Source organism: Chaetodon auriga, chromosome 10 (genome assembly GCF_051107435.1).
Source record: "Chaetodon auriga isolate fChaAug3 chromosome 10, fChaAug3.hap1, whole genome shotgun sequence".
Classification (NCBI taxonomy): Eukaryota; Metazoa; Chordata; class Actinopteri; order Chaetodontiformes; family Chaetodontidae; genus Chaetodon; species Chaetodon auriga.
In genome coordinates, this window is record NC_135083.1 from 4,054,468 (window position 1) to 4,079,325 (window position 24,858).

Here is a 24,858-nt window from a genome sequence, read left to right on the forward strand (position 1 = left end):
ACAAACATTTATCCCGGAGTTCGGTCGCGTAAACGGCGTCACATCCTCTTCCTTTTGCAGTTTTTAGGGGCCTACAAGAAACGAAAAGAAGGTACATGTAACGTTAGCGTCTTTGCTACGTTTCCAAACTATTTACAGTAGATCCAAAGCGAGTGCAGCTCCTCAGCAAATAAGAGGGAATAATCATCTTTCATCGATGGTGCAGATGTGAGTCTCAAAAAGCAGCTGTCGGGTGCGTACGGATCATGCTAAGGGAGCGTCTTAAAATATGTGCTAGGAGATAAACGTCGAGGTGCGCAGGTAGCCAGGGGTTTGCAATAATTTAGAGAAAAGCAGTCTCAACAGTAGAAATATGATCCTAACCGGAAAATGTACATGAAAGTGTTTTATTGTAATAATTTAACATATTTAAGGTGGTAGCTATCATGGCACAAGTGTAACTCAGTCTGCTAAATTTTCAAGAAGTGGATGACTTAACCCGATGTAAGAGATATCAAGCTCTCTTAAAGATTCAACACATAGTTGTGAAATGATCAGAAACAGCTTTATTGGTCAAGTATGTTTAAACACGTGACTCAATATAATTGCATAGGCTGATTTTCATTGTTGATTAACCTGCCAATTACTTTTTGATTCATTGTTTGGCCAAAAAATGTAAGAAAACAGGGAAATATGTTCATTACAATCTCAAATTGCTTCTTTTATCTGACCATGAGCTCAAAACTCAAAGATCTCTATCAGATAAGACAAATTAAAGCTGCAAATCCTCACACTTGAGAAGCTGGAGCCAGTGTTTGTTGACATCTTTGCTTTAAAAAATCACTTAAGCAATTAGTTGATTATCAGAATAGCTGCTGATTAATCTTTTATTGATTCGCTGATCCGTTAATTGGCTAATTGTGTAAGCTGCAGGAGGATAGACATGCAGCGGACATACAGCTGAAAGAACAGCGAGCCAACGTACAGCTAACATAGTGAACAACATTATGATTTTCTCTATTTTCTGAAATTTTATAGACAAAATGATTGTTTGAGAGAATAAACAAATTAAGCAATGATAAAAAAAAAAAATGTTAGTTGCAGCCCTGGTGTGCATATTGTCGAACTGTGTATTCAGGGTTATGAATAGCAGGATGGTTCTGGAGGGAACATTATGTGGGTAATGTCATCAGTCACTTTATTTACATACAGTGTAATGTTGCTGTGTGTCCTGCAGCAGAAAGCAGAGGGATGCCTGCAGCAGAGAGCAACCATGCACAGCGTGTCCTGTCCACCCTGAACCAGCAGAGGGCAGTAGGGAGGTTTTGTGATGCAGTCTTGAACGTGGGTGGTGGGGTGGTCTACCTGGCCCATCGCAACATCCTCGCCTGTTTCAGTGAACTCTTCCAACAGTCCAACATGCCCGCTGCCTCATGCATGGAGTTCTGCCTTCAGGAGTGCCCCAAAGATGGCCTGGAGCTGCTGCTGAACTTTGTCTACACCGGAGAGCTGAAGCTGGATCCCGACAACCTGGACAAGGTGGAGCATGCAGCAGCCAGCCTGTGTGTGCCAGAAGCCCTCGCCCTCTGTCGGCAGTTCAAAGAAGCCTCTGAGGATCCTGCACCTTTCAAGCGGAAAAGAGGCCGACCTAGAAAGTCTACATCAGACACAGCTTGTCCAGTCAAGGAAGAGAACTTGAGTACGGTCACAAAAGATGAGTCCATCTTTGATCTCGCCACAGCCAATTTTAGCATGGCTGCCACCACCACCACCCGCTCTGGTCGTGTTGTGAAGGGTCCCAGGCGGCTGGTGACTGATGAAAGCCCCACCACTGATTTTCCAGCCCCTGAAAAATCCAGCAAGAGGCCTCCACCGATTCCTACGCAGAGGGAAAGTGGAGATGTTGTGGAGAACCAGAGCCCAGATCAGCCACCTGGTGAAACTGAGGTAGAATGCATGTGCAAATAATGATGATGGTGATTTTAAAGATGAATATGGAGGCTTTTATTACACCCGACTTGTGCTGTCTGCAGGGAGCTGAGCTGCAGATTGGCAGTAATGACAATGGTGTTAGCCAGGTAATCGAGGGAGTAGAAGAAGATGACGACGGGGGGGATTTAGAGGGGATCACTGAGGACACAGATGAGGAGTACGTGCCCATCGCCGAGCCCAGCTCCTCATCTCCATCCTCATCAACTGCAAGGAGGCGCAAAGCCGTCTGTAAAACAGACAAGAAGGAGAACGGCGAGGCTGTGGAAGGAGAGTCCAAGAAGGACTCTGTGCAGTGTCCCATCTGTGACAAATCCTTCAAGAGCAAATACTACCTCAAAGTCCACAACAGGTAAACAACTTCAGTATTTTTCCTCCAAAGTACGGTTGAAAGAATGTCCACTAATGAGTGTTCTTCACAGGCGGCATACAGGGGAGAGGCCCTTTGGCTGCCTGAAATGTGGAAAGAGGTACTTCAGGAAGGAGAATCTTTTGATACACGAGATCAGAGACTGTGCTCGAGTACAGGTGAGTGAGAAACCAGGTGTTCGCTTTGCTGCCGGTGAAATCTGTCCTCAACATCAATGAAGACCCCAGAATCACCAGCGTTTGTTCTGTTTTAAAACTGCAGACGTACACCTGCCTGACGTGCTCCTCAACATTTAATGGAAAAGAAGAGCTTCGTCTGCACGTCGTCTCCCACACCGGAGACATGCCCCACAAGGTGCAGCCTGATGAACGCAGACGATAGCACAGAATTAATTTAGCCCGTCAGCAGTTTTTAGAAATATCTTCATTAACGTCTTTTTTCTTTCAGTGTTCAACCTGTGCTGAACAGTTTATGCACAAGAAAAACTTGACGATTCACATGATGAAGGTTCACGGTTATCCCAAACCACACGCAGTAAGATCTCTTCTCTTTCAAAGACACGTTGACTGAGTTGTGATCCAGTAAATGAAGATTTCATGGTTTAAATTGTGTTTTCAAGCTTAAGGTTTCACACTTTTGTCCATATATTTTCATGAAGAGTCTCTTTTGCGTTGAATTTATAAACCCGTACTTCTGATTCTGCTACACTTTCTACTTTTTAGTGTCCCCAGTGTCCCAAAACCTTCTTAACTCGGACAGAGCTGCGTGTGCACGAAGCAGCCAAACATCGAGGCGAAAAGCCGTTTGTGTGTGAGGAGTGTGGCCATCGAGCCTCCAGTCGAAACGGCTTGCAGATGCATATCAAAGCCATTCACAGGTAGTGGAACAGCACTGGTTTGATATGGGTACCTGTGCATTGGGAGATCAGTTTTCAGGAAAACTGTGAATGCATTTGTGCAGATCATTATTATTATTATTTGTTCTGCTTTACAGAAACGAGCGCCCTTTTGTATGTAACCTGTGTGGCCATGCGTTCTCCCAGAAGAACAACCTAAACATGCATCTGCGCATACACAGCGGTGAGAGGCCGTACCAGTGTCACCTCTGCGGCAAAACCTTCAGGACGCAAGGTAACGGCTCTCCTTCTGGTCTGCTGCCGTCTTCATCACTGTCTTCATCACTGCTGGGTAGATCAGAGAGCTGAAGGGGGTGCAGAGGGAGAGACATGATGCAAAGACGGTGTGTGAGGTGAAAGAGACACATTCATGCCAGTGCAACAGGAAGTTAGTTCATGGCTGCGTATAGACATCCACAGGCAGTGACGATGTGTGTGGTTTTGACGGTTTTGTTTTGTTGGCATGACGAAGGCTCACATGATGTCATACAATGGGGTTAATGGCAGAGTGTCTATTGTATTACTGACTTTGTCTTTAACTCCAGCCAGTCTAGATAAACACAACCGGACACACACCGGTGAGCGTCCTTTTAGCTGCGATGTTTGTGAGCAGCGCTTCACAGAGAAAGGCGCCCTCGTCCGCCACAAGGCCAGCAAGCACGAGGAAGGCCGTCCCCACTGCTGTCACATATGTGGCAAAACCTTCAAAGGTAAGAGGTACCGCAGTAATACAACATAAACTGCAGTTTACCCAGTTTACTCTCACTGTCAGCCGACATCTTTTGTGAGTAAGTTAAGGGTTCATTCTTCTCGTGGTTTTTGCCTTCACCAGCGAAGGAGCAACTTCGTGTTCATCTGCGTCGCCATAAGGGCATGAGGAAGTTTGAGTGTATAGACTGCGGCTACAAGTTCACTCGGCAGGTAAGCTCACCTGTGGTGCTGCACCTAGCGGGTATTTCCATTGTTGGTGAATGTGCCTGTTGCTTTCTGGAACACATCACAGTTACGTAAAGCCCAAGAAGACGTCTTCATGTTGTTTGTTTGTAGAGGATGAACGTTAGTCAGATCCACATGTTAGCGCACAGCAAGGCTTTATTATGAGTTCCCCATAACACTGTCTTTTTTAGTCCACACATTCTTCTTCCATGTCAGTTGGTCAGAGATTAGATTGTGTTATGCTAGTAGCCATTAGCTACAGAGGAATGGTGAGCTCACGTCTCTCTAACACCACACCATCAGATCTTTTTCACTTCCAAACTTGAAGCCTTCAGACCCAAGTGACATCACTTGAGGCAGACTTGGCACGGCTCCCTGTGGAACCACAAAAGGTTTGACGTGGAGGATATCAGGGCTGCATGTTATTGACCTGTTGAAGTAATGTCTTCAAATGACTCGTTCTGCAGTCCAACGACATCTCAGTGTAAAACTGCACCATAGCAGAGGATGGTTTCGATCCATCGACCTCTGGGTTATGGGCCCAGCACGCTTCCTCTGCGCCACTCTGCTACACACCTCAGATGGGACTCGAACCCACAATCCCTGGCTTAGGAGGCCAGTGCCTTATCCATTAGGCCACTGAGGCTGCTGCAGGTCTCTTTTGATGCTTTTCATGCCGTAATCCTTTCTGAGCCTCGTTTCTATGGCCGGGGACGGCAGCCTTTGTGTGACGAAACATCAGAGAATGTGCCTGAATGTGTGACTACTGCCTGTTAAATCCTCATATTTGAGAAGCTGGAACTTATCAACACATTTGATTGATTATTTGATTGTTTGAGATCTACTGAATACTGTTTTTACCTCCTTATCTCATTGCACTGCCCTCACATCTCTTCATGCTTTCTCTCCCAGGCACACTTGCGAAGACACATTCAAATCCACAAACGCACTGAGAACTACAACCCCCGGCAGAGGAAGCTGAGGAACGTGATAGTGCAGGACGTGGACAGAAGCCCTACTGAGAACGAAGCAACCGAAGCGGTTGAAGCCTCGCTGATCGCAGAGGAGACAGATTACGGCCCAGAGACCACCGTCGTCCAGGAATCCGCACACCCAGAGCCCGACTCCGGGCCTGGCCTCGGTTCGAGCTGCATAGTGAGGGTGGTGATCGAGTCGAGCGCCGCCGCGATGGAGGAGGTGGCGTCTGACCAGAACCTGGGACATGTCGAGGCAGCAGAGAGTTTCTCTGTGCCTGAAGTCTTGCAGCAGTCGCAGCTGGTCACTGAGGCCTACGAGTCCTCGATGGACATGGAGGGAATCGTTGAGAACGTGTCGGAGAGTAAGACCTGAGGACTGAGAGACCAGAGACTGTGTGCAGCCAGCTCAGAACGAAGGTCTCTGAGAAAAACACTTATTAAAGGAGAAGAACTTAAATGTGCCAGAAGGGAGGAAGAGACACAGCCTGAAACCATAGACTGGAAGATAACCTGCAAACAGGTCAGCTCCTGTTGAGTTTGTAGACTTGCAAGAGGACAGCAGCAAGTAACCGTCATGCTTTCAATAGTTAACACAGTGAGTGAACTGCACGCTTGTGAAGGCTGCTTGAATGTGAAATACTTGTTTTATGAAGCCTCTTTTCATCAGTGTGCCTCGTGCAGCTGCACTCTGGGAAATCAGTAATTAATACATGATCTTCAGTGGTTTTCATTCTTCTTACTGGAGGCATTAAAAGAATAGTTTGGCGTTTTGGAAAATACACTTAGTCAGATGAGAAGATCGTCACCATTCTGACATCTGGCCATTAAATACAAAGCTACAGCCAGAAGCTGCTTAGATTAGCTTAGCACCAGAACTGCCTGCCTGGCTCTGTGAAATGATAACAAAGTCTCCCTTTCAGCACCTCTGAAGCGCCTTAATTAACTTTTTATATTTCGTTTGTTTAGTCTGCACAAAAACCAAAGTTTAAAAACGATAACTTCCGTTTTATGGAGGTGCCGGACTACTTCTTGACCACCAGCGGTAACTTCCTGACGTTTCCAGGTGCTGGTTGTCCGGTTTCTTGTCTTTGTACTAAGCTAAGCTAGCCGTCTGCTGGCTGCAGCTTCATATCTACTGTACAGATGTGAGAGTGGTATCAATGTTCTCATCTCCTGGTGAGAAAGCAAATATTTCCCAGAATGTCAGCAGTTTGCTTTAAGGTGGATGTTCCCATGTCCGCAGAGCTGAAGCAAGGACAGCTCTCATCAGGCCAGATATACAGTATGCTGAATGTTTTCTCTGTCAAACTCTGGTTTAAAGGTGCCCTGTGATCCTCTGACCACAAGCAGAAGTGTGAAGTGATGTTTTTATGTGTGGGTTTCGTTCATGAAGTGCATGCAATCGAGGACGCGGGCGAACAGTCTCATGTTGTTTGGCTGATAGCAGTGACGATGACGTGAACATGAGCTCTGCAGAAGCAGCGATGAGGACCGCCAGTATGCCAACACGGGTGACGATATTTTTCAAATCATTTTACACAAAAGGAAATGAATCGGCATGTTTGTTGATCTTGAGGATGCACACAACGTGTTTTGGTGAGAATCACTGAATGTAGATTTAAGCTTTGTTTGTTGACAAGAAAATGATGCACCTTTAAAAATACAGTATGTAACAATTACGCATTAAAATGTGTAAAAACGACAAAACTTATGTTATATATATTTAAGTTGTGTACTTAAATTATCCCAAATGTTTCCACTGATGTTCAAAGGATGTCGATGAGCTAAGCAGCTAGCTACTCTAATGGTAATTTAACTCCCATGATCCCTCAGTATTTCTCCGTCTCTTCTTCCTGTTATGATTGAGAGACCCCTAGTGGCAGAAATGACATACAGTCTGTTGCTCTGTCTCATTTCTAATGTCCTCGGCACACAGAGACCGTGAGAAACGCACACTGTTTGCAGTTATCAGAACATCCTTACTCGGAATTACGACACTACACAGGTGAATGATTTTCTGTTAAAATATCCAGCTTTATAAGTGAACACATTAACTCACTCTCGCTGTCTGTAAAAAACTTAACGCATTTGTCTTTTCACACTCAGCCAAAACTACTGTCCACTGTTTATAAGAAATATATTAGCAACCTGCTAACAGCTCATCAAATGTGACTCAGCAAAATAAACTCTCAGACCTGCCTGCAGTTTCATTGATGCTAAACACTGTAAACATTCTACAAACACAGTACGGAAGCTTAAGAATATACTGTATTTACAAAACCGTTTCGACGTCACAAACTCGTACGAGAACTAAGAAAACAAGGATGCACTGACATGAAAAACACTCAAAAATACATTTACCATTAAAGCAAAGGTAGCTCTACATCAGAACAAGTTGAGATATTTTTGCACTTCCAGTTGTGACCAACATTTAGCGTTTTAGTGTTGACTGATCGGCGGGGACATCTTAAGCAGCCGCAGCACAAATACAGTATATCATAAATAAATATACAAAACATCCGTAAATACATTTTGTTTTCTAAAGAAATTCATGCACGTCTGACTGGTGGTTATAAGGCCCAGTTTATGGGTCAGGAGTGACACGAGGAGACGGCGTGCAGCATAATTATCACAACCCAGCACAAGCTAACGTCGCATGCAGCCTGAAGTTTTACGACGATGACAGAAGATGACTCAGCACACCTTCGAGTACAAGATCTTTCAGCCCTCCTCTTCGTCTCTTCAGTGCTCCATATAAACTGTGAATGGTGCCATTTTTGGAATGTAAACAGATTATTGCTGTTTCTGACCAAATATTCAGGGCTACGAACAGTGAAGAGTACTCCACCTCCATCTACAACACCGTCACACTGACGGTGCGTCAAAACCAAAGCAGCAGAACCAGAGATCGTCTTTCTTTTCCTACTGTTCCTACATTACCCACAATGCATTGATTGCCACTCAAAGCAATTCAGCAGACTTCATGCGGCTTCCTCTGGAGCCACAAAAAGCTTTTTTTTTTCCCACAAACATTTTTCACACATGCAGCCGAACCTGAAGACCTCCTCACGGACTTTGATGAGTAAAATCAGTGAAGTTTCCCTTCAAGCATTTCAAGCTTAAATCTACTGTTTTCCACTGAAGCTGACTGCTAACACAGACGTCCATGCTGGGGGCTGCTGCGTCCACTGTGTGGGACACAGTCTGATAGAAAAGCTCAGGGAAGCAGCTTGAAGGTGGGGACGTTAGCCAGTAGAATGGGCTTGTAGTGCTGCAGTGGGTGTTGTCTGCTCTCTGGCCACATGGGGGCAGCAACAAGCCCATCAGAGTTTGATGCACCAGAATGAGGCAAAGAAGATGAAAACCACAAAACACAAAGATGATGATAATGTTTTATGCACAGTATATTTTAGTTTTAGAAGGGAAAAGCCTTGCAGGGAGGAATCTTCAGATAATTTGTCATTTTCCAACAGTCTCACACTCAGCTCGGGATTATTCAGCTGTGCAGAGGTGAGGTTACCCTCATATTTACATGACATCATTACCTCCCCCATTGTGAAGGCTGGCTTGTCCCTTTGCCTTTGGATTTCCATCATGATCGGACAACAGGCCGTATGAACTAGCTCTGATCGAGAATAACTCGACCTGTTTGTTAACTTCCCCACCTTCCATTAAGAGCATAAAAGGCCGCTTCCCTGAACTTCTGTATGAGATCCATCCGGTCCTGTTTCCCACACAGTGAGACCAGATGGGGCTAAGAACACCAGACCTTTTTGTGATTCATCCAGTCAACAGACGTGAGTAATTATCAGTGTGACAGCTTGGCAGTCCAGTGGATTAGAAGGAGCTCAGACTACTTTGTACACGCTCAGTCTTCTCTGCTGCCTTAAACCGCTTCAGCATTGTGATGAGGTAAACTACTCATGGCACAAAGAGGGAGAACAGACCGAAAAACACAAATTCTAGCTCCACACTCAGTGCGCTGGGTTCACATCCTGGTTCTGGTTTTGGTTGAGATTGTTGTTGAGGTTGTGGAGCGCTTGGTGACGCTGGTGCCGGTGCAGGTGGATGGCGTTGGACTCGGGTACGTCAGTAGCTTCGAACGCGCTGGACACCAGGGGCATGAACTGGCGGAATATGCTGACGCTGCCGTGCCAGAAGGTCGGCTGAGGTAGTCGTCCAGCCAGAGTCCACGTGCGGGTGGCGGGGTCGTAGGCCTCCACCACATCTGACAGCTCAAACGTGTTGTCGTAACCACCAGACACGTATAATTTACCGCCCAGGACCGCCACGCTGCCTCCAACATGGACCTGGGTACAGAAATGAGATTAAGAAAGCTTGAAAGTAGTCGTACTGGTATCATTTATCCATCATCTTTCCTGTATTCAGAAACATAAAGTCAACTAGCGATGGATTGCAGTTTTAAAACCAGCAGTTTTCACCCTCAGCTTTGGCTTCACTGCAGCGCTGTCAGCACCTGTTTACGGTTCTGTAGGTCACAACTATCACAGATCACAAGTGAGCGCTAATAAAACGCGCTGGCAGACAAGAGTCGGATGAAATACAAACCTGGGTCATCGGACTAATCTTGTCCCACTCGTTCTTTTGAGGATTATAAACATCAACCTCCGCTGAGTCATCCCTGCGAATAGAAACACACACAGTCAAGCTGCTGCCAACACAGTCATTGCTTCACATGCATTCAAGCTAACTTTATCGACACCGATGTGTCACAAACAAATGCTTCTTTCTGGCCTTTCAAGTATTCCAAATGTAAGTTTGTTTATAACCAACAGATTTATGAAGAAAGATGTCATTTCCACCGAGGACGGTCTGTGCTGTAACATGATGAAGACGTGAGTGCAGTGGCGCACCCATGTGGCAGAGCGGCAGAATGACAGTTTAGATTAATCTACCATGATGGTAGATCGATGGTGATGGTCGTCGGGAGACAATTAATGTGAGAGGAACGTATTAAAATCTCCAAATGTTGTGGAATGGAGGTATAAAGCAGCATAAAATAAGTAAAGTACCAATCTGTCTTTCAGTACACTGCTGGAGTAAACGTGCTTGTGACTTTCCACCACAGGTGTTTATACTGAGTACACGGGTTACTTTTCAGGAGCTGATTCTCCTCCTGTCAGACGTGGTGGGATATGTAACTGACCTGACAAAGTAAATGAGGCTTTTGAGGGTCACGGTTTTCGGCGTGAACGACCACGGGGGCAGCTGCCCACAGCTGACCATGGCCCAGCGGTTGGTGTCTGCATCGTAGCTCTGGATGGCCATGGTGTCCTCCCCGGTCAGAGAGCCTATGGCGTACAGGCGCCCGCTGCAGGTGGTGGTGGAGCAGTTGTCCATGGGGTGCAGCATGGGCGGTAGGGCCTCCCAGCAGTCCAGGGCGTGATCGTAGCGCTCGGTGCTGTCCGACGCCACCACGTACAGCTGACCTTTCAGCACGCAGGAGCTGTGGTACTCGCGGGCCTTCAGCATGGGCGACACCTCGGTCCACTCGTTGACACTGGAGTTGTAGCGCCACACGCCGTCATAGAGGCGAGAGCCGTCAGAGCCGCCTGGAGGAGAAAGACAGGTTGTCTCAGCTGTTAATGAATATCAAGGATTTCTATTTGCTTACTTGCTTAACGTCATGGAGCACAATAAGATGTCACACAAAGCAAAACAGCAGCTTTGGTTTGTGTGTGTGGATTCACTTCAGTCCTACAGGTAATAAAATACACAACAGTGCTGAGTTCACTGTCATCACGGTTTCTCTCCACAATCACATTTAAGGCATTTTAAGAGCTAGATGGGAAATTTCATCGTCTTTCCACAGCAGAATGAATCAATATTAGCTCCGTCTTCACATATTAGTACAAAATCAAATTTTCATTCATATTCAACACATTTAACACTGACACCAAATACATAAACGATATCACCAATGTTATTTGAAAGAAACTCCATCCAAAGGTATGACATCTAAATCCGCCTGTCAGCATTATGCAATCATATTCTGCTGTTATTTCTGTCATCGAAGGTGTGAGCTAACGCTGCTAAATTTACAGCCGCCGCCAACGTCAAACAGGAGACACGAGCTCTGAGTGAAGGTCTGGGATGATCCTGGCCAGGATGGGCCAGTCCATCGCTAATGAAGAAGATGATGGTGACAACACCACGGCTATGCTGGCAGCACACCGCGTCCTGCCTCGCTGTGCCTTGCTCACACATGGAGCCACCAGCCAAACAGCATGCAGTTTATTTATAAGCACAGCCTGACAGCCATTTCATAAGATGAGGGAGCGGGAATGGAAATCTACCGACTGGAGCTTCACACGCTGCACGCTGTCTGTAAACTGAACTTCAGTAGACAAGAACCTGATGGAACCATTTTCATTTCAGGCTGAATGTGTGAGTGACGGACAGTTTACTCCACCCACTGTATGATGGAGTACATCTTTATGCATTTCAAAGATTTGCCAATGGCCTCTGACACAAAATATCTGGTGTGTGGAAAGTTGTGTGAACGTCTCACCTGAGACATACATATCATTCCCGAGGGCAGCAATGCTGTAGCCTCCGCCGAGGTGGTCAGGGAACTCAGCCAGGTAGCGCCACTGTCCGGTCTGCGGGTTGTAACAGTCCACTGTGACCAGCTCATCGCAGTCCTGGTCGCAGCCTCCCACCACCACCAGGATTTCTGCCAATCCTGTTGATGGCCGTGGCCGCATACGGTGGCAGGGCCTGTCGTGGCGGTCGTACTCACAGGACTGGAAGCTGCGAGCTTCGTTCACCATGCGGAGGCAGGTGGGCGAAAGGTAGACAAGCGGGTCGCTCTCCACGTGCGCCAACAGAAAGAACCTCCGGACGAAGGGGAGTCGGACCTGCTGGAGGAGCTCGGGCCAGTAGTGCAGCCTCCGCTGGAGATCGGCCTTCACCCAGCGCACCGCAATTTGGTAAACCGTCTCCTCCTTGTCCACGCAAAGCTCATCGTCTGACACAAACTCCAGGAGGCGTTTCCAAGGCAGCCGCTCAAAGTCCGTCCCCTTGGCCAGCTCCATTATGTTTTTTAGGACATAGCGGCGAGCGCTGGCCGCTAGCTCTCTGCAGGCGTAGGCCTCTGCGAAGTCCTGGATCTCTAAGCAGTTGGACACATCCAGCCGCTGCTCCAGAAAAGCGCAGCAGGCCTCTTTGACGGACGGGAACTGGAACAGATCGGCCGTCTTCAGAAGGACGTCCACGTTATCCTGAGTGACGGTGACCCGTCCCGTGTAGCAGAAGTCCACCAGCAGGCCTAAAAGCTCAGCTGACACCTCGTGTAGAACCACCCGGTCCATAACACTCTCCCTTAAGGTTCCCGCGAACATAGCCCGGAAGTAGGTACTGGCAGCGGCCAACACTGTGCGGTGACAGTGGAACTCGCGGCCCTCTGCACACAAAGTCACATCGAAAAACTTGCGTTCGGCGCGGAGCTCGTGGATTCCCCGCAGCAGGTTGAAGGCATGGGCCGTGTCGAAAAAAGGCAGGGTGGACGGTTGTGTCTGCAAGACTGGCTTTTCCATCTCTCCGCTCTGGGTGTCTCAGTTTCCGGTGGTTGTGCTCAGAACGCTGTTTTCATCTGGAAGAGAAAAACCAGAAACATACATCAGATGTGGTATCAAAGCTTTACATGTTACAGACCACGCTGGGGCTGCAACCAGGGACCTTTACTGTATCTCGATTAATGGAGTAATTGAGTCATAATTGGGTTGTTCTGTCTATAAAACGTCAAAATATAGTGAAAAATTGTTTTTTGAAGGCAAAGTCGACATCTTCAAACTGCTTGTTTTGACTGAGCAACAGTCCAAAATCCAAAGATAACGTATTGACAATCACTGAAGACCAAGAAAACCAGCAAATCCTCACAATCACTTGAAAAACGACTCAAATATTAAAGGGTTAATAAAGCAGTTGCTGAATAATCTTCTTGACGTCTGACTAATCGTGGATCCTCTTCTGAAACACGAATCTGCGCTCAGTGGTCTGTGATGGTGAAAGAATTGAGACACGGCTTGTGTCTTAGTTCAGCTCCTGACAAACATCAAACGCCAAAGAAACATGTGAATTTACATTTTTTACAACCTCAGTGTCAAAATAAGAACAAACACACGAATGAATTTCCCTCAGTTAATTTCACAGTTTTGGAAACTATAAAACCAAACATGTGATCCATGAAAAAGGCCACTGATCCAAATAAATGAAAACATTTGAAATAAATCCAAGCTGTTCTTTCCCTACCTGATGAGGCCTTCCAGGTACAGCTCACAAACAAACGACAGCGATCGACAGTCGAGAACATACGACAGCGAAGCTCAGCTGAACACGACCAGCTCCTCACTCGTGTTTAAGAAAGAGAGCTCGCTTGTGCTCAGGGGCTATAAATACACCAGCAGTGTCCATTTCCAGGCGGGGGGGGGGGGTTTGAGGAGAACACCTAACATGCCGTGGGCTGCCGCTGTGGGGGGAGTATAACCCCCCCCACTGGTATGTCTCTGTGGTCAGGCAGCGTAAGTAAGTGGTCTTTGAGAGGGGAGCCAGCTGAGCCCGGGCCTCCTCCACCATCAACGCAGCAACAGACCAAAACACAGAGCTTCCTGTCACAATATTCTGCAATCAGCTCGCCGCAGTCCTGCTCCAATCACAGCGGACAAACAGGACAAGAGGCGGATCGGCTGTCAAAAACATACATCTATCGACACGTTAAAATGAACGATGTATTTACATTCACAGCCGCCTGCCGGGTTCACTGTCCTGGGACAGCACACGCAGAATAAATCCAGTTTCTTCCATGTTTTTGTTTTACGACCTCAAATGGGACCATGACGGCCGATCCGTCGACAGACTGAAAGATCTCACACCTACAGAAAACAGCCACCAATCTGAGCCATGATCTGCTGCTTTTCTGTTTTACATCAACCCAAACTGGAGCTTCAGGTTTTGTGCTGCTGAAGACGTAGCTGTGAAAATCGTTAATTATACAAACAGCTGCAGCTGAATAGTCTGAAGTTTTGGACTGATAGTCAGACCAAAAAAAGGATTTCAGTGCGTCATATTGTACTGTGGAAAACACTGATTTTACACTACTTTCTGACATCTTATTGACCACATGATTAATCAAGCAAATAATGTGAATGTTAATCGATAACAAAAACAACTGGTAGTTGCAGCCCCAGTCATAGATGTTGAAATCAGTGACATGTTTATATTTGGATGGATGGATGGATGGATTTTTTTCCTTCCCATTCAAGTTCATTTAGCGAATCATTAGTTAAACATTGACCCTAGACTGCTTCTGAAATGTTTATGGCACTACAGTAGTAGTACCACACAGTACAGTACAGTTACATTTCAGTTTTAGAAGTGAATCACCAGGAGAAAAAGCAAAAATCAGTAAAACACATTTAAAATACAAGTTGCTATTAAGTTAAAGGAACCTGCATTAAGGCCCCTCTCAGATTCTTGTCAATCTTTGGATGATGATGATGATGATGATGATGATGATGATGATGACTCCCTCTCAAAATACGCAGGTATCTTCTTACAGAGATTTGTTTAAAGGTTGTAATGAAGCTCCTGGTCCTCTGGCCAAAGGACTTAGCACACATTCCACACGGGGGTTCAACAATGCAGCGGTGCACATGGAGCTCAGCGAGGGATCAAAGTGCTGTCCTGAAGGACAGACGGGCGCTCAGAAACCAGGCCTGCGCTGAGAAAACACATCTTCCTCACGTCTGTGTTTGTGGTTGTCTTTATGTTAGAGGGGATAATGGCTTTTCCTTTCACTCGTTCGTGGGTGCACGACTTCCTCCTCCCACGGCCGTCTGTTATAAAGACTGAAAATGCTCTTTCACAGAGTAATTTAACTATTCCATCTGTTCTTTAGCTGTTGATTCTTTTACTAAACATTATAGAATATACTATACTAAACACTCCAACAGTCAGGAGTATTGTGCAGCTAACTATGTGTTTACCAACCAGCTCTGAGAGCAGCTGACAGAAATTTATATTCTCAAAGGTCGGGAGAAAGAGGAGGTGAGAGGGAGGGAAACAGCAGAGTGGAAACAATCTGCCTGCTATGAGTACAGAGGGACCAGTGTAACAGTCTGTATGTGACCCTCTCAGCCAGGCTATACAGGTGAAAGGGACCCTCAGCCCCCTTTCATCATGTGCCATAACAGTGTTAGCCTGTCTGGCCCTGGAGATGAACTCATGACCTATTCAAGACAAAAACACTCAGAGAGGTACGATGCTGTTAGTCAGAGGATTTCTGCAACGTCCTGGCAAAATGTTGTATGTTGTGTTCTATACCTCGTAATGGTTCATGAGTAGGTCTATTCCTGGATGTGGGAACCATGTTGCTAGTGTATTTGTAGACTAACAATCAGAGCTACTGTAAATAGAAACTCTGCAATTACTTTGACTGTAAGGCGCCGACTAAATTAAACTACTGAGTCCGAGTTGAAACATCCAAAGAAGAAGACTAAGAGTCCACAGACATGCTAGCAGCCCTGTCAGGCTGGGCATAGATTTAAGCTAAATGCTAACATCAGTATGCTAGCATGCAGGTAAAATGTTTACCATTGTTACCACCTTAGTTTAGCATGTTATTATGCTAACGTTTGTCAAACAGCAGCACTGGGTCATTCGTTTTGCAGGTAGTCGGTCATAAAGCAAAATACTGGACAAACTGTATTCTGACCTGAACCTGAGGGACATTTCACAAAACCCATAAATGTCAACCTCAAGTCAGGGGATCATAAAAGCAGGATTCATCCTCTGTGGACTTTGAACGTCTGGACAAACTATCACAGCCATCCAGTAAAAAGCTGCTGAGGTATTTGAATCTGGACCGAAGTGTTGTGACGAGCGACCTACAGACCAAGACTGACATCCCAAGAGTGAAATGCAAAGACAAGAAATCCAAAGCAGAGGATTCAAGGGACCCAAAAACAAAACAATACAAAAGAAGCACCATCTTGCAATATGTAAATCTAGAAAAAAAAATAAAGGTTTATTCAATGCAAAACGTGACTCTGCACAACTGCCTCACAAAACTATGTGGCCTCCAAGAGTCCAAGCAGAGCTGTGTTGTGCCAGTGAACAGGTTAATCAAAAACAGCTTCCACGTGGCTGCTTACTCTTGCTTTGAATGCTAGCGTTGCCCCTTGCTGGTGCACTCTTGCAATTACCATCAAAGGTAACGAACATCCAGGCTTCAGCGCTGTTTTGCATTTGGGCCACATCAGTATCGGCCATCGCAGCGGTAGAACAGCTCTACTGTCTGCAGAATGACCTCGTTCAAAGTTTGCTATTCAAATTTGGCATTTCAGTTCGCAAGGGTCCAGCTTCGGCTACTTTGAATATCAAAGTAATGACAGGCAACATGAAAAGCAGCATATAACCTGCAAGGCTGTTTTTCTGCAACAATACAGACATCAAATCATCAACACGGTGAACCATTTTGCAACAGCGCTCAGATCGATGTGGTCCAGAACAGGACCTGTAGGATAACAACCACAGCGAGACAGCTGCTGTCTGTGCTGTCCCTCCGGGCAGCTGGGGCCGAGGCAACCATCCGAGCGGAGTGACATAAAGCCCTGGTTCTCCACAGCTGAGCCTGGCCTGGCCATAAAAAGGCAACCACACCGCACTCGTCTCGTTCCCCGCGGAGGAGGGCCGGCGTCAGGCTACGAACAGCAGCGACACTCAGATGAGATGAGGGGACAGTGTGAGAACGGACGTGTTCTCGGTGTGCTGACACCACTGCGTCTCATCTGAATAGTGCACGTCTGGTTGTAGATCTCTTGGTGATCACATAATGGTTTCAATCACTGTCAATAAACCGTGTTCAAGCAGAGGTCTCAGCAAGCATCTGCCCAGCCAGAGCTGGAGTACATGTACTCAAGTACTGTACTTCAGTACAATTCTTTAGGTTTACTGGAGCATTTAAATATGATATGATTTAATACTACTCCACCACACCTGAGAGGGAAATACTGTACTTTTTTACTGCAACACATTTCTTTCACAGCCATAGTTACTTCTCATCTTTTTTTGTGGCACATCAATTAACACAATATGATCAGTGATGATTAATACAGTGTGATGCAATTAAAATTCTGCTTATATGATACTTTATCACAAATATTATATAGCTTAGAATCATTATTTTCCAATAATATAGCGTATTTTGCATTTACAACTGAGTACTACACTTTGCACAATGAGCACTTCTGATACTTCAAGTACATTCAGCTGCTACTACTTCTGCATCTCTTAAGTACAGTTTTGTATGCAGGACTTGTGATAAGATTATACTCTTATGAGGAAAACTACTAATGTCATATGATGTATTGCACTTTAGAATATACTGTTGCATAGAAATGACATTATGGGATGTTTTCATGCTGTTGCATCCCTCTTTTTACTGAAGTAAAAGGTATCTACTTCTTCCACTAATGTGCTTCCCTGAAGCGTCCTTGACCAGCCGGTGAACCACATCAAGTAAAACTTTCATGACTGCTCTTACAGTCTGGATGTTGCCCAGTAATTAAAGCAGCAAATGATTCATAAGTCTTGCATTGGGAATGCAGGGCAGAATAAATTTTAATGCAAAGCAGAGGGCCTGTTTCACGCCATGTGTCAGGCTTTACTACCAGGTATAATTTCAAACACCGAGGCCCCTGCATTCCTCTGCTCCTGTAACAAGAGCTACAGCCACAAGTTACAATAAACATCTGCATCGTTCAGGCCACGCAGAGCACAGTCAGGCCTCAAAGTGCCTTGAAGACATACTAATGCTGGATCACAGCTCGGATATAACGCTGAGCCCAAAGCCTCGCGTACAGATGAGGTGTCAGTGTAAGATAAAGCACGTTCAATACGCTGATGACACAACAACACGGCGGTGCGCTAACTGTTCGCCAACTTATCGAGCTAGCTTAATCAACTTTCCACATAACGTATCAACTCATTTTCAGAAGGCCAATTTCAGCGTTATAAAGGCATTTCAGCAATGTTTATGACAGCGTGCAGTCTATGTACCAAACAAGCTTTTGTATTTCACCCCGCCGAGGAACATAATGACATTTTTACACGATGCTCGTAACGTTATTTTCCTGTCAGACATAACGTATATTACGTTAGTGCTGCTGTCAATCTGTCCTCCGCTTGGCTCAAATAACGGGCTCCAAAAACAGGCCGACTCACTTTTAATCAACTCACCAGTATTTGTCTTCGCCAGATGTTTACGATTTTATGGAGTATAACGCGTTAAAAGCTTAGAAATCGAGCTGAAATGAAAGTTTGATGCCGCCGATCTCTTCGGCCTCCACTGCGCCATGATACCCTGTACCGTAATAAATGATGCCTTCACGTGCTGTCGGAAATATCACACTAGACACGCAGACAATCACACGCACGCATTTGTTACTTTCTTGTTACTTTTCCAAACAATTGTAGTATACATTCTGTGTTTGTCTGTGTGTTTAATTGCTTCTACAACAAAATATTTTCCTAAATTGGGATCAATAAAGAAGCAGTCTAAAGTCTAAAAGTCTAAAGTCTCACTCAACAATCCTCGGTCAGATATAATTATCAATACTGGAAGAACTCGGATGTAAAAGTAGCAATATCACAGTAAAGTAAAAGTACAAAATTATAAACGTATACTAAACATCTACAAAATCTGCAATACTCAAAGTACCAAAATTTCACTTAATTATATTTCTTTGACAGCTTTAGCTAATAGTTATTTCTCAGATTGCCAATTTTCATAGGACCTTGTCCATTTAGTGATTACATACATTCTTTTTTTAGACAAAAAAATAAAAAATAAACACTTATACTTAAAACTCAGATATTGAGCAGATCTCATCTAAAACAATTATGCAGACAAACACCTTCAGGTCAAATAACACAAACAAAATAGGCAGCGGTAGACAACGAGCAGCTCCTGTGATCTGTGAGGTAAAATGACTGTTTTTGTCAAAGGAGTCTGGTGGCTTTGAAGAGAGTAATATAACTGCATTAGTTCCCCACCAGAAAGGCCTGTCTGACAGTAAATCACAGAAAATATTCAAAATATAGTGCACACTTAAACAACTATTGTTTTCTTTAGGTGGGCCTTTTAACCTGCTGCCTCTATCCACAGCAGTCCATTACTGCTTCTTACACCAGTACTCCTGCTGCTTCCCTAATCTGGAGATGTGCTGTCTGCTGTAGTTAACTATGGATATCTAAGGTATCCCTTCAGTCATCCGCAATTAAAGGACCATTTCCAATTTTATGGAGACCTCTGGTGGCAGTGTTGAAGAATAAGACGAAAAGGGTCAAAACCAGGTCAGAGATGATGGAAGATGTTCTGACATGTCAGAGTGGGAAAAGAAAGGTGTGAAATCATCATCAACAGACGTGTTTCAAGAAGCAACCTGGATCCAGTAAGATCGACTGAGAGATGCATATGAAGCGGTCCTTATTTACATCTTCTTCTAAACATCTATTGAGCAATGCTGTGTTTGCTGACAGCGCTTTACGATCAGCGAGACAAGCCCTTATTTCAAAACTCTGAGCTTGAAAAGATGAAATCCCACCAGTCCTCCTCCATGCCTTGGAGTCTTGGCCATTGTCTCTCATCTTCTAATTAAAACTAAAACCAGGCATCATTAACATTTTCCTTCTCCCACTGCTCACATTTAGAAAATAAGTATTTGCTTGAAGCAGTATTCACAGCCTAATCTTTGTGCAAATAAACCTTGTACATAAAGTGTATTGTATATACAATTTGTAAAACAAAGTTATCTCAGCCTAAACAAACAAAACGATAACAAGATGTTAAACTGGCTTTTAACGTCAGATTATTCGTGTATGAATGAATAAAGTCATCCATCAGCCACTTAGCACCAGTTTTAACCAGCAGAAGAGTGGCACAGGATATCCTCTGAGGCTATCGCAATGTTTAATTCAATCAGCTGCTTAAAATTCAGTCCATGGGGGACTCCTGTACATCTATCTACCTTTGCCACTCATCCCTCAGAGGGGGATAATGAGGAAGCAAGAAAGAGATGTTGGCCTGGAATGTAAAATAAGGAGTGAAATACCCTTTGCAGTGCAATTAAGAGTGACCTGCTGGTGAACTTCCTCTGGCCTCATTGTGTCCCATAGGCAGTGTAGATGTGGGAACTGCTGACGGACATCTTCTACACGGGGTCGCAGTGACATCGCTCAAATCTCGCAGAGGGCAACTGATACTGACATTTTACATCACTTCAGTGAAGATTTAGTAATTAAAATTTGACTATGACACTTGGTTTTCTTCCCCACAGAGAACAGGGGGGTAGTGGAGACTCTAGCCCAAACATACAGTTGTAAGACATAGAGTTTTTAAGACTGTCATTTCCTCAAATATATGTGTTTTCTTTCCTGCCAAGAGTTATATGAGAAGATCAATACCACTCTCACATCAGGAGCATGATTATGAACCCAGCAGGTGTTAGCTTAGCTTAGCATGAAGACCGGAAAGAGGGGTGAACAGCTAGCCTGTCTCTGTCTAAAGGTAACAAAATACACCTACCAGCACCTCTAAATCTCACCAACACATTATGTCTTATTTGTTTAATGAGTGTAACAAGTCTGAGAATCACACGTCATGGTTTTACAAGGGGTTTTGTGTAATTTCTTGGCCAGGACAAAGTTCCAGGGTGTCATTGCTCCTGAGCAGATATGAGTGCTGCGATACTGCCAAGTCTATTTCCCAACATATTGAACAGTCCTTAAACTCAATCCTGCTTTAACTCATTTTTAAGGCCAATTGAGGGCAGCGGAAACGAGCTATAAGCAAGACACTGACATGTTATCATCACCTTTTCAGATGATATATTGAATTTATTAGCAAACAATTTCCTATTCACACATTCATCTGAAGTCGTGTTTCTGACCACCTGGTGAACGCAGGTCCGATATTCACTCTCTTTTTTACTCTGTTTTTGGTCACCACAAAACCCATGAGGCAAACATCTGTTTTTTGCAGCTGCTAAATGTTCCACTATGTTCACAAGCTGGATGCTAACTTTGACTAAATGCCGTTTAATGCTCAAAAAGGTTGTGTAAAGTGAGTTTTTCGAGCCTTTTCTGCTGAAAACGGTTGCCTGCTTCCTGAAGGTGGACCAAAACAATAAGCTAAAAGAGGCTAAAAGCTAAGAGGAACTGCAAAGTCATGTGATACATGGGTTGGGTCATCACTACAAGTAACAAGCATTCATGTAACACTAGTGTGCAGTAGCTTTAATTTTCTGAAAACAGCTGCCTAATCTGAGCTCTGCCGACAGTAAAGTTATGGTAAAACCAAAACAATGAGCTGAAAGACACTTTTAAGCTTCACACAGGTGAGCCAGGTGACAATTATCTGAGGGTTTGCAGTTTTCACACAGTCATTAGATGGTTTGTTACTATGAAAAAATATTGATTACAGCAGCTTTAAGGTTTAAAAAAGCCCTAATGATACATTTCCCAGCAGTTATAGCATCAAATCATGATCTGTGTGACCCTGCAGTCAGAACAGAGGCAGGCTCCTCATCTGTGGTCCCACCTTATTGGCGGCAAACATTAGAAAAACCTTGGAAAACTAATCAGACAAAGATTTTACCACTCCTCCTCTGAGAGATCCACGTTTCCACACTGCTGCAAGAATAAACACGTCAGAAAGAAAAATGAATGTTTACATCAGCTCAGTCACTAGATGGAGACATTTTATAGTTTTTATGCTACAGCCACACGTACGTCTGTTGACCTATAACTTTCAGAAAATAACTAGTATCCCCTCATTAATTTATAATGGAAAAAAGAAGGCACAACAATGCTTCTCGGTATCCCTGAATAAATCATACTGGTTGTAAACAAAACTATGCTTCTGTAAGATGATAAATACAGAGGGCTTTATTTGTGTAATGGAAAGACCTGCTTACATCAGACCAGCTATGACTGCAGAGTCTGCTGTATGTAGGTAGGTCTTAGTTCAGAGTTTGCGTCTGATCTTCATGATGGGTTTGCACGAGCTACTCGTAAATGCATTATTTAACATTGTGTGTAACGTCCTTGCTAAGTTATAAGTAACTATGAGCTATTTTCACCATTAAAACCTCAGAATGCTGGAAAATGCTTTATTAATGGAAGCTGTAACGTAAAGTCTGTCTGTTTAAATTAAAATGACAAACTTTAAATGCATATATGACTTTATTTGTATGTAAATGCACAGAGAAACACGTTTCAGAGCAGTGTTCATGCAGTTTTAAGTGGAAAACATCTGATTATGCTAACGTCAGCTACCGTAACCTGGTTATCTACTGATGATATTTTGTGACTTGAGCTATATTGTATTATTTTTTGGAAAAATAACAAATAATCTCCCAAGTTTCCATCATTATTACATGGGTCAAATGTGTCAACCATATTTCATATTACCTCTTTCACCAGTCTGTCAGGATCGTAACGTTAGCATGCTAACATCAGTTCTGTTAGCTAACATCTCTACACAACATTAGCAGTTAGCAGGTGAAAGTATTCAGTTACATCTATGCAAATCACACAACACATCTGCTTTTCTAAAGTGCATTTTACTTATTTTTTCATTATTACTGCTCCATTGTGTAAGTATGTGTGGAGCGACATAAATAATGTGATGCACTCTCATGCAAACAGTATTTCTCTGAAACACAGTGCCTGATTGTATTAAATATCTCATTTAATCAAACTGTTTGATGTATCTCATGGCCAGAAACATGATTATTTGCCCAGATAAATATTTGTTCTTTTTATTAACATGACTGGGATGTATTTTTATCTTTATTGAGTTAAAATGTTGAAAGGGACATTTATGAATTACACATTAGAAAAAACGGATTGATGTAAATAATTCAGACAACTGCAGTCATCTCCATGTACTGACGTTGATTTTAAAGAGAATTATTCATCAATCAGTCAATCAATCAATCGTCTCATTAGCATATTATCTCTTGCTATCGGCGAAGAACCAAATAAACATTGAGCGTATAAAACCCAATCATCACGCAGCTGTAAATCAGCTGAACAGCACTTACATCTACAACACTGATCCATTATGAACATTTGTTGTTTGTTCTCTTGTATATTTAAGGCCACAGTGTAAATTATTGATATAACAGACTGCAGCTTTGAATGTCAATACATCTCCCTGGAGACAGAGAGAGAGAAAGCCCTGATAAAGAACTTTGATCAATAGAGACAGAGGGGTGGCCGCGGAGAAGTGAACTGGAATAACGCAGAGAAAGCAAGAAGAGGTAGACAAACGGTAAACAGGCAGGGATGCTGATGAAGGGAGAAGTTCGAATGTGTCTGGAAACGAAGCTGTAAGCTGCGTGCACAGCTCTGCATGTCGTACCTGGACACAGTCACAGAACACATGTTACTAACAACCCACTCGTGTCGTGCTACATCAAAGGTCAAGATGCGCTTTGGTTAATTGAATTCCAAATTTATTGTTGCACGCTGGCGCCTCTTCACGGGTGACAGCTTTGAAGGGCTCGATAATAAGGCACCCTGGGCTTGTGGAATAAGTAGGTGTTTTATTTGTGGATCTGGGTGTCGGGGAAAAGCAAAACATTTGGCATCGAATATTGAACAAGCTCATCTTTATTGTGCTCGGCTGTATCCCACTGAGAGGCAGGACGCTGCTCAGGCTTGGTCAGCAAACGCCTTCCCATGGTAAATAAAGGGTTAAAAACTTTTTTAGATGAATTCTTTGTAAAGTCATTATTATTCATGCATTCAAAATTGCATTATTATTCCTTATTTTTACGTGCAAGGATATTTATGATTGTCTACAGGGCTTGCAAAATACACCTGAGGGCAGAAACCGAACATTTGTATTCAGCATGCGCAGGTAGTTTAAGATATTGTCATGCTGGGACCCCACCATCCATATATTTATCCAGGATAATTAGGGTGATTCACATGCAGCAGGAATCTTACAACAACAGCTAAATTACTTCCTTGGTCTTCCCTCAACCAAAATCAATCCCTTGTTTAAATGACGCTTCATGACTCCCCATTGCAACCTCTGACACGTACGACTCAATTCACCGCGCATTTCACACATTTCACGATTTAATGTCTCGCAGCTGCTGTAATATTTATCATGTAGTGATGGAGACATGGCGGAGCAGTGTAACGGCCTCCCCAGTGCCCAAAGGTGACCCACATTAGCCACATTTTATTTATTGTTCCATGTTGCAAGAGCTCGGCCAAGCTGTTCATGTGCTGTCAGCCGTGTCATAAAGAGCATCTTTCAATCAGGCGTCACTGTGTGTGTGCATTAGAATCCCAGCACAGACTGAAAATCCCTTGTTAAACATTTGGTTGTCACTATTATTTCCATGAGTCATGTGTAATGCGCGCTTGATGCCAAATTACACATTGAGGCCGCCGCCGTGTTCTTAAAGCTCTCTTTTCATCCAGCCAGTGTTTACATGTCCTGGTGAGATTACAGCAAAATTGGAAAAGTACGGCATCTCCGTTCATGTTCAGTCATCTGGGAGCCTTGATCATTATTGGATGTCGTCGTTTGCTGAGCATGTCTGCCCGGCGACTTGCAGAAGGAAACTATATTGCACAGCGTAACCATAAAGCCTGTCTGCTGTCAGTGA

The 24,858-nt window shown here is 44.2% G+C and overlaps 2 protein-coding genes and 1 non-coding gene across 7 annotated transcripts; 1 reads left to right on the top strand and 2 right to left on the bottom strand.

The window, feature by feature from the left end:
• The first annotated feature begins 61 nt into the window (after window positions 1-61).
• On the top strand, window positions 62-7,344 carry zbtb48 (zinc finger and BTB domain containing 48). Of its 4 annotated transcripts, XR_013077721.1 has the most exons (12): window positions 62-232; window positions 1,217-1,926; window positions 2,013-2,320; window positions 2,391-2,496; window positions 2,600-2,692; window positions 2,786-2,872; window positions 3,061-3,215; window positions 3,332-3,468; window positions 3,779-3,943; window positions 4,066-4,154; window positions 5,082-6,160; window positions 6,210-7,344. XR_013077721.1 is itself a non-coding variant. In XM_076741185.1 (11 exons), exons 2-11 carry the CDS (start codon window positions 1,231-1,233, stop codon window positions 5,517-5,519), a joined length of 2,274 nt encoding a protein of 757 aa, XP_076597300.1. In that variant the 5' UTR covers window positions 62-232; window positions 1,217-1,230; the 3' UTR covers window positions 5,520-7,344. The 4 variants fall into 4 exon arrangements, 3 of the variants coding, with proteins under 3 accessions (XP_076597300.1, XP_076597301.1, XP_076597302.1); XM_076741185.1 differs by having other exon boundaries at window positions 5,082-7,344; XM_076741186.1 differs by having other exon boundaries at window positions 1,220-1,926; window positions 5,082-7,344.
• On the bottom strand, window positions 4,743-4,815 carry trnar-ccu (transfer RNA arginine (anticodon CCU)). Its single transcript has one exon. It is a non-coding gene; the product is annotated as a tRNA-Arg (tRNA).
• On the bottom strand, window positions 7,157-18,546 carry klhl21 (kelch-like family member 21). 2 transcript variants are annotated; one of them, XM_076741189.1, is made up of 5 exons: window positions 18,407-18,546; window positions 11,679-12,761; window positions 10,314-10,719; window positions 9,716-9,788; window positions 7,157-9,456 (listed from the first exon to the last, which is right to left on the bottom strand). In XM_076741189.1, the coding sequence occupies exons 2-5, from the start codon at window positions 12,703-12,705 to the stop codon at window positions 9,121-9,123; spliced, it is 1,842 nt and encodes a 613-aa protein (XP_076597304.1). In that variant the 5' UTR covers window positions 12,706-12,761; window positions 18,407-18,546; the 3' UTR covers window positions 7,157-9,120. The 2 variants fall into 2 exon arrangements, with proteins under 2 accessions (XP_076597304.1, XP_076597305.1); XM_076741190.1 differs by lacking the exon at window positions 18,407-18,546 and adding an exon at window positions 13,421-13,761.
• Window positions 18,547-24,858: the final 6,312 nt, after the last annotated feature.

Excerpts from the sequence above, each read along its gene's own strand:
- zbtb48 (XM_076741185.1), top strand. The coding sequence starts at position 1,231 with ATGCCTGCAGCAGAGAGCAACCATGCACAGCGTGTCCTGTCCACCCTG. Across the intron at positions 2,693-2,785 it reads CCGGAGACATGCCCCACAAG|TGTTCAACCTGTGCTGAACA; the intron begins GTGCAGCCTGAT and ends TTTTTCTTTCAG. Across the intron at positions 3,216-3,331 it reads CATATCAAAGCCATTCACAG|AAACGAGCGCCCTTTTGTAT; the intron begins GTAGTGGAACAG and ends TCTGCTTTACAG.
- klhl21 (XM_076741189.1), bottom strand. The coding sequence starts at position 12,705 with ATGGAAAAGCCAGTCTTGCAGACACAACCGTCCACCCTGCCTTTTTTC. Across the intron at positions 10,720-11,678 it reads GAATGATATGTATGTCTCAG|GCGGCTCTGACGGCTCTCGC; the intron begins GTGAGACGTTCA and ends TTTCTCCTCCAG. Across the intron at positions 9,457-9,715 it reads AGATTAGTCCGATGACCCAG|GTCCATGTTGGAGGCAGCGT; the intron begins GTTTGTATTTCA and ends TTCTGTACCCAG.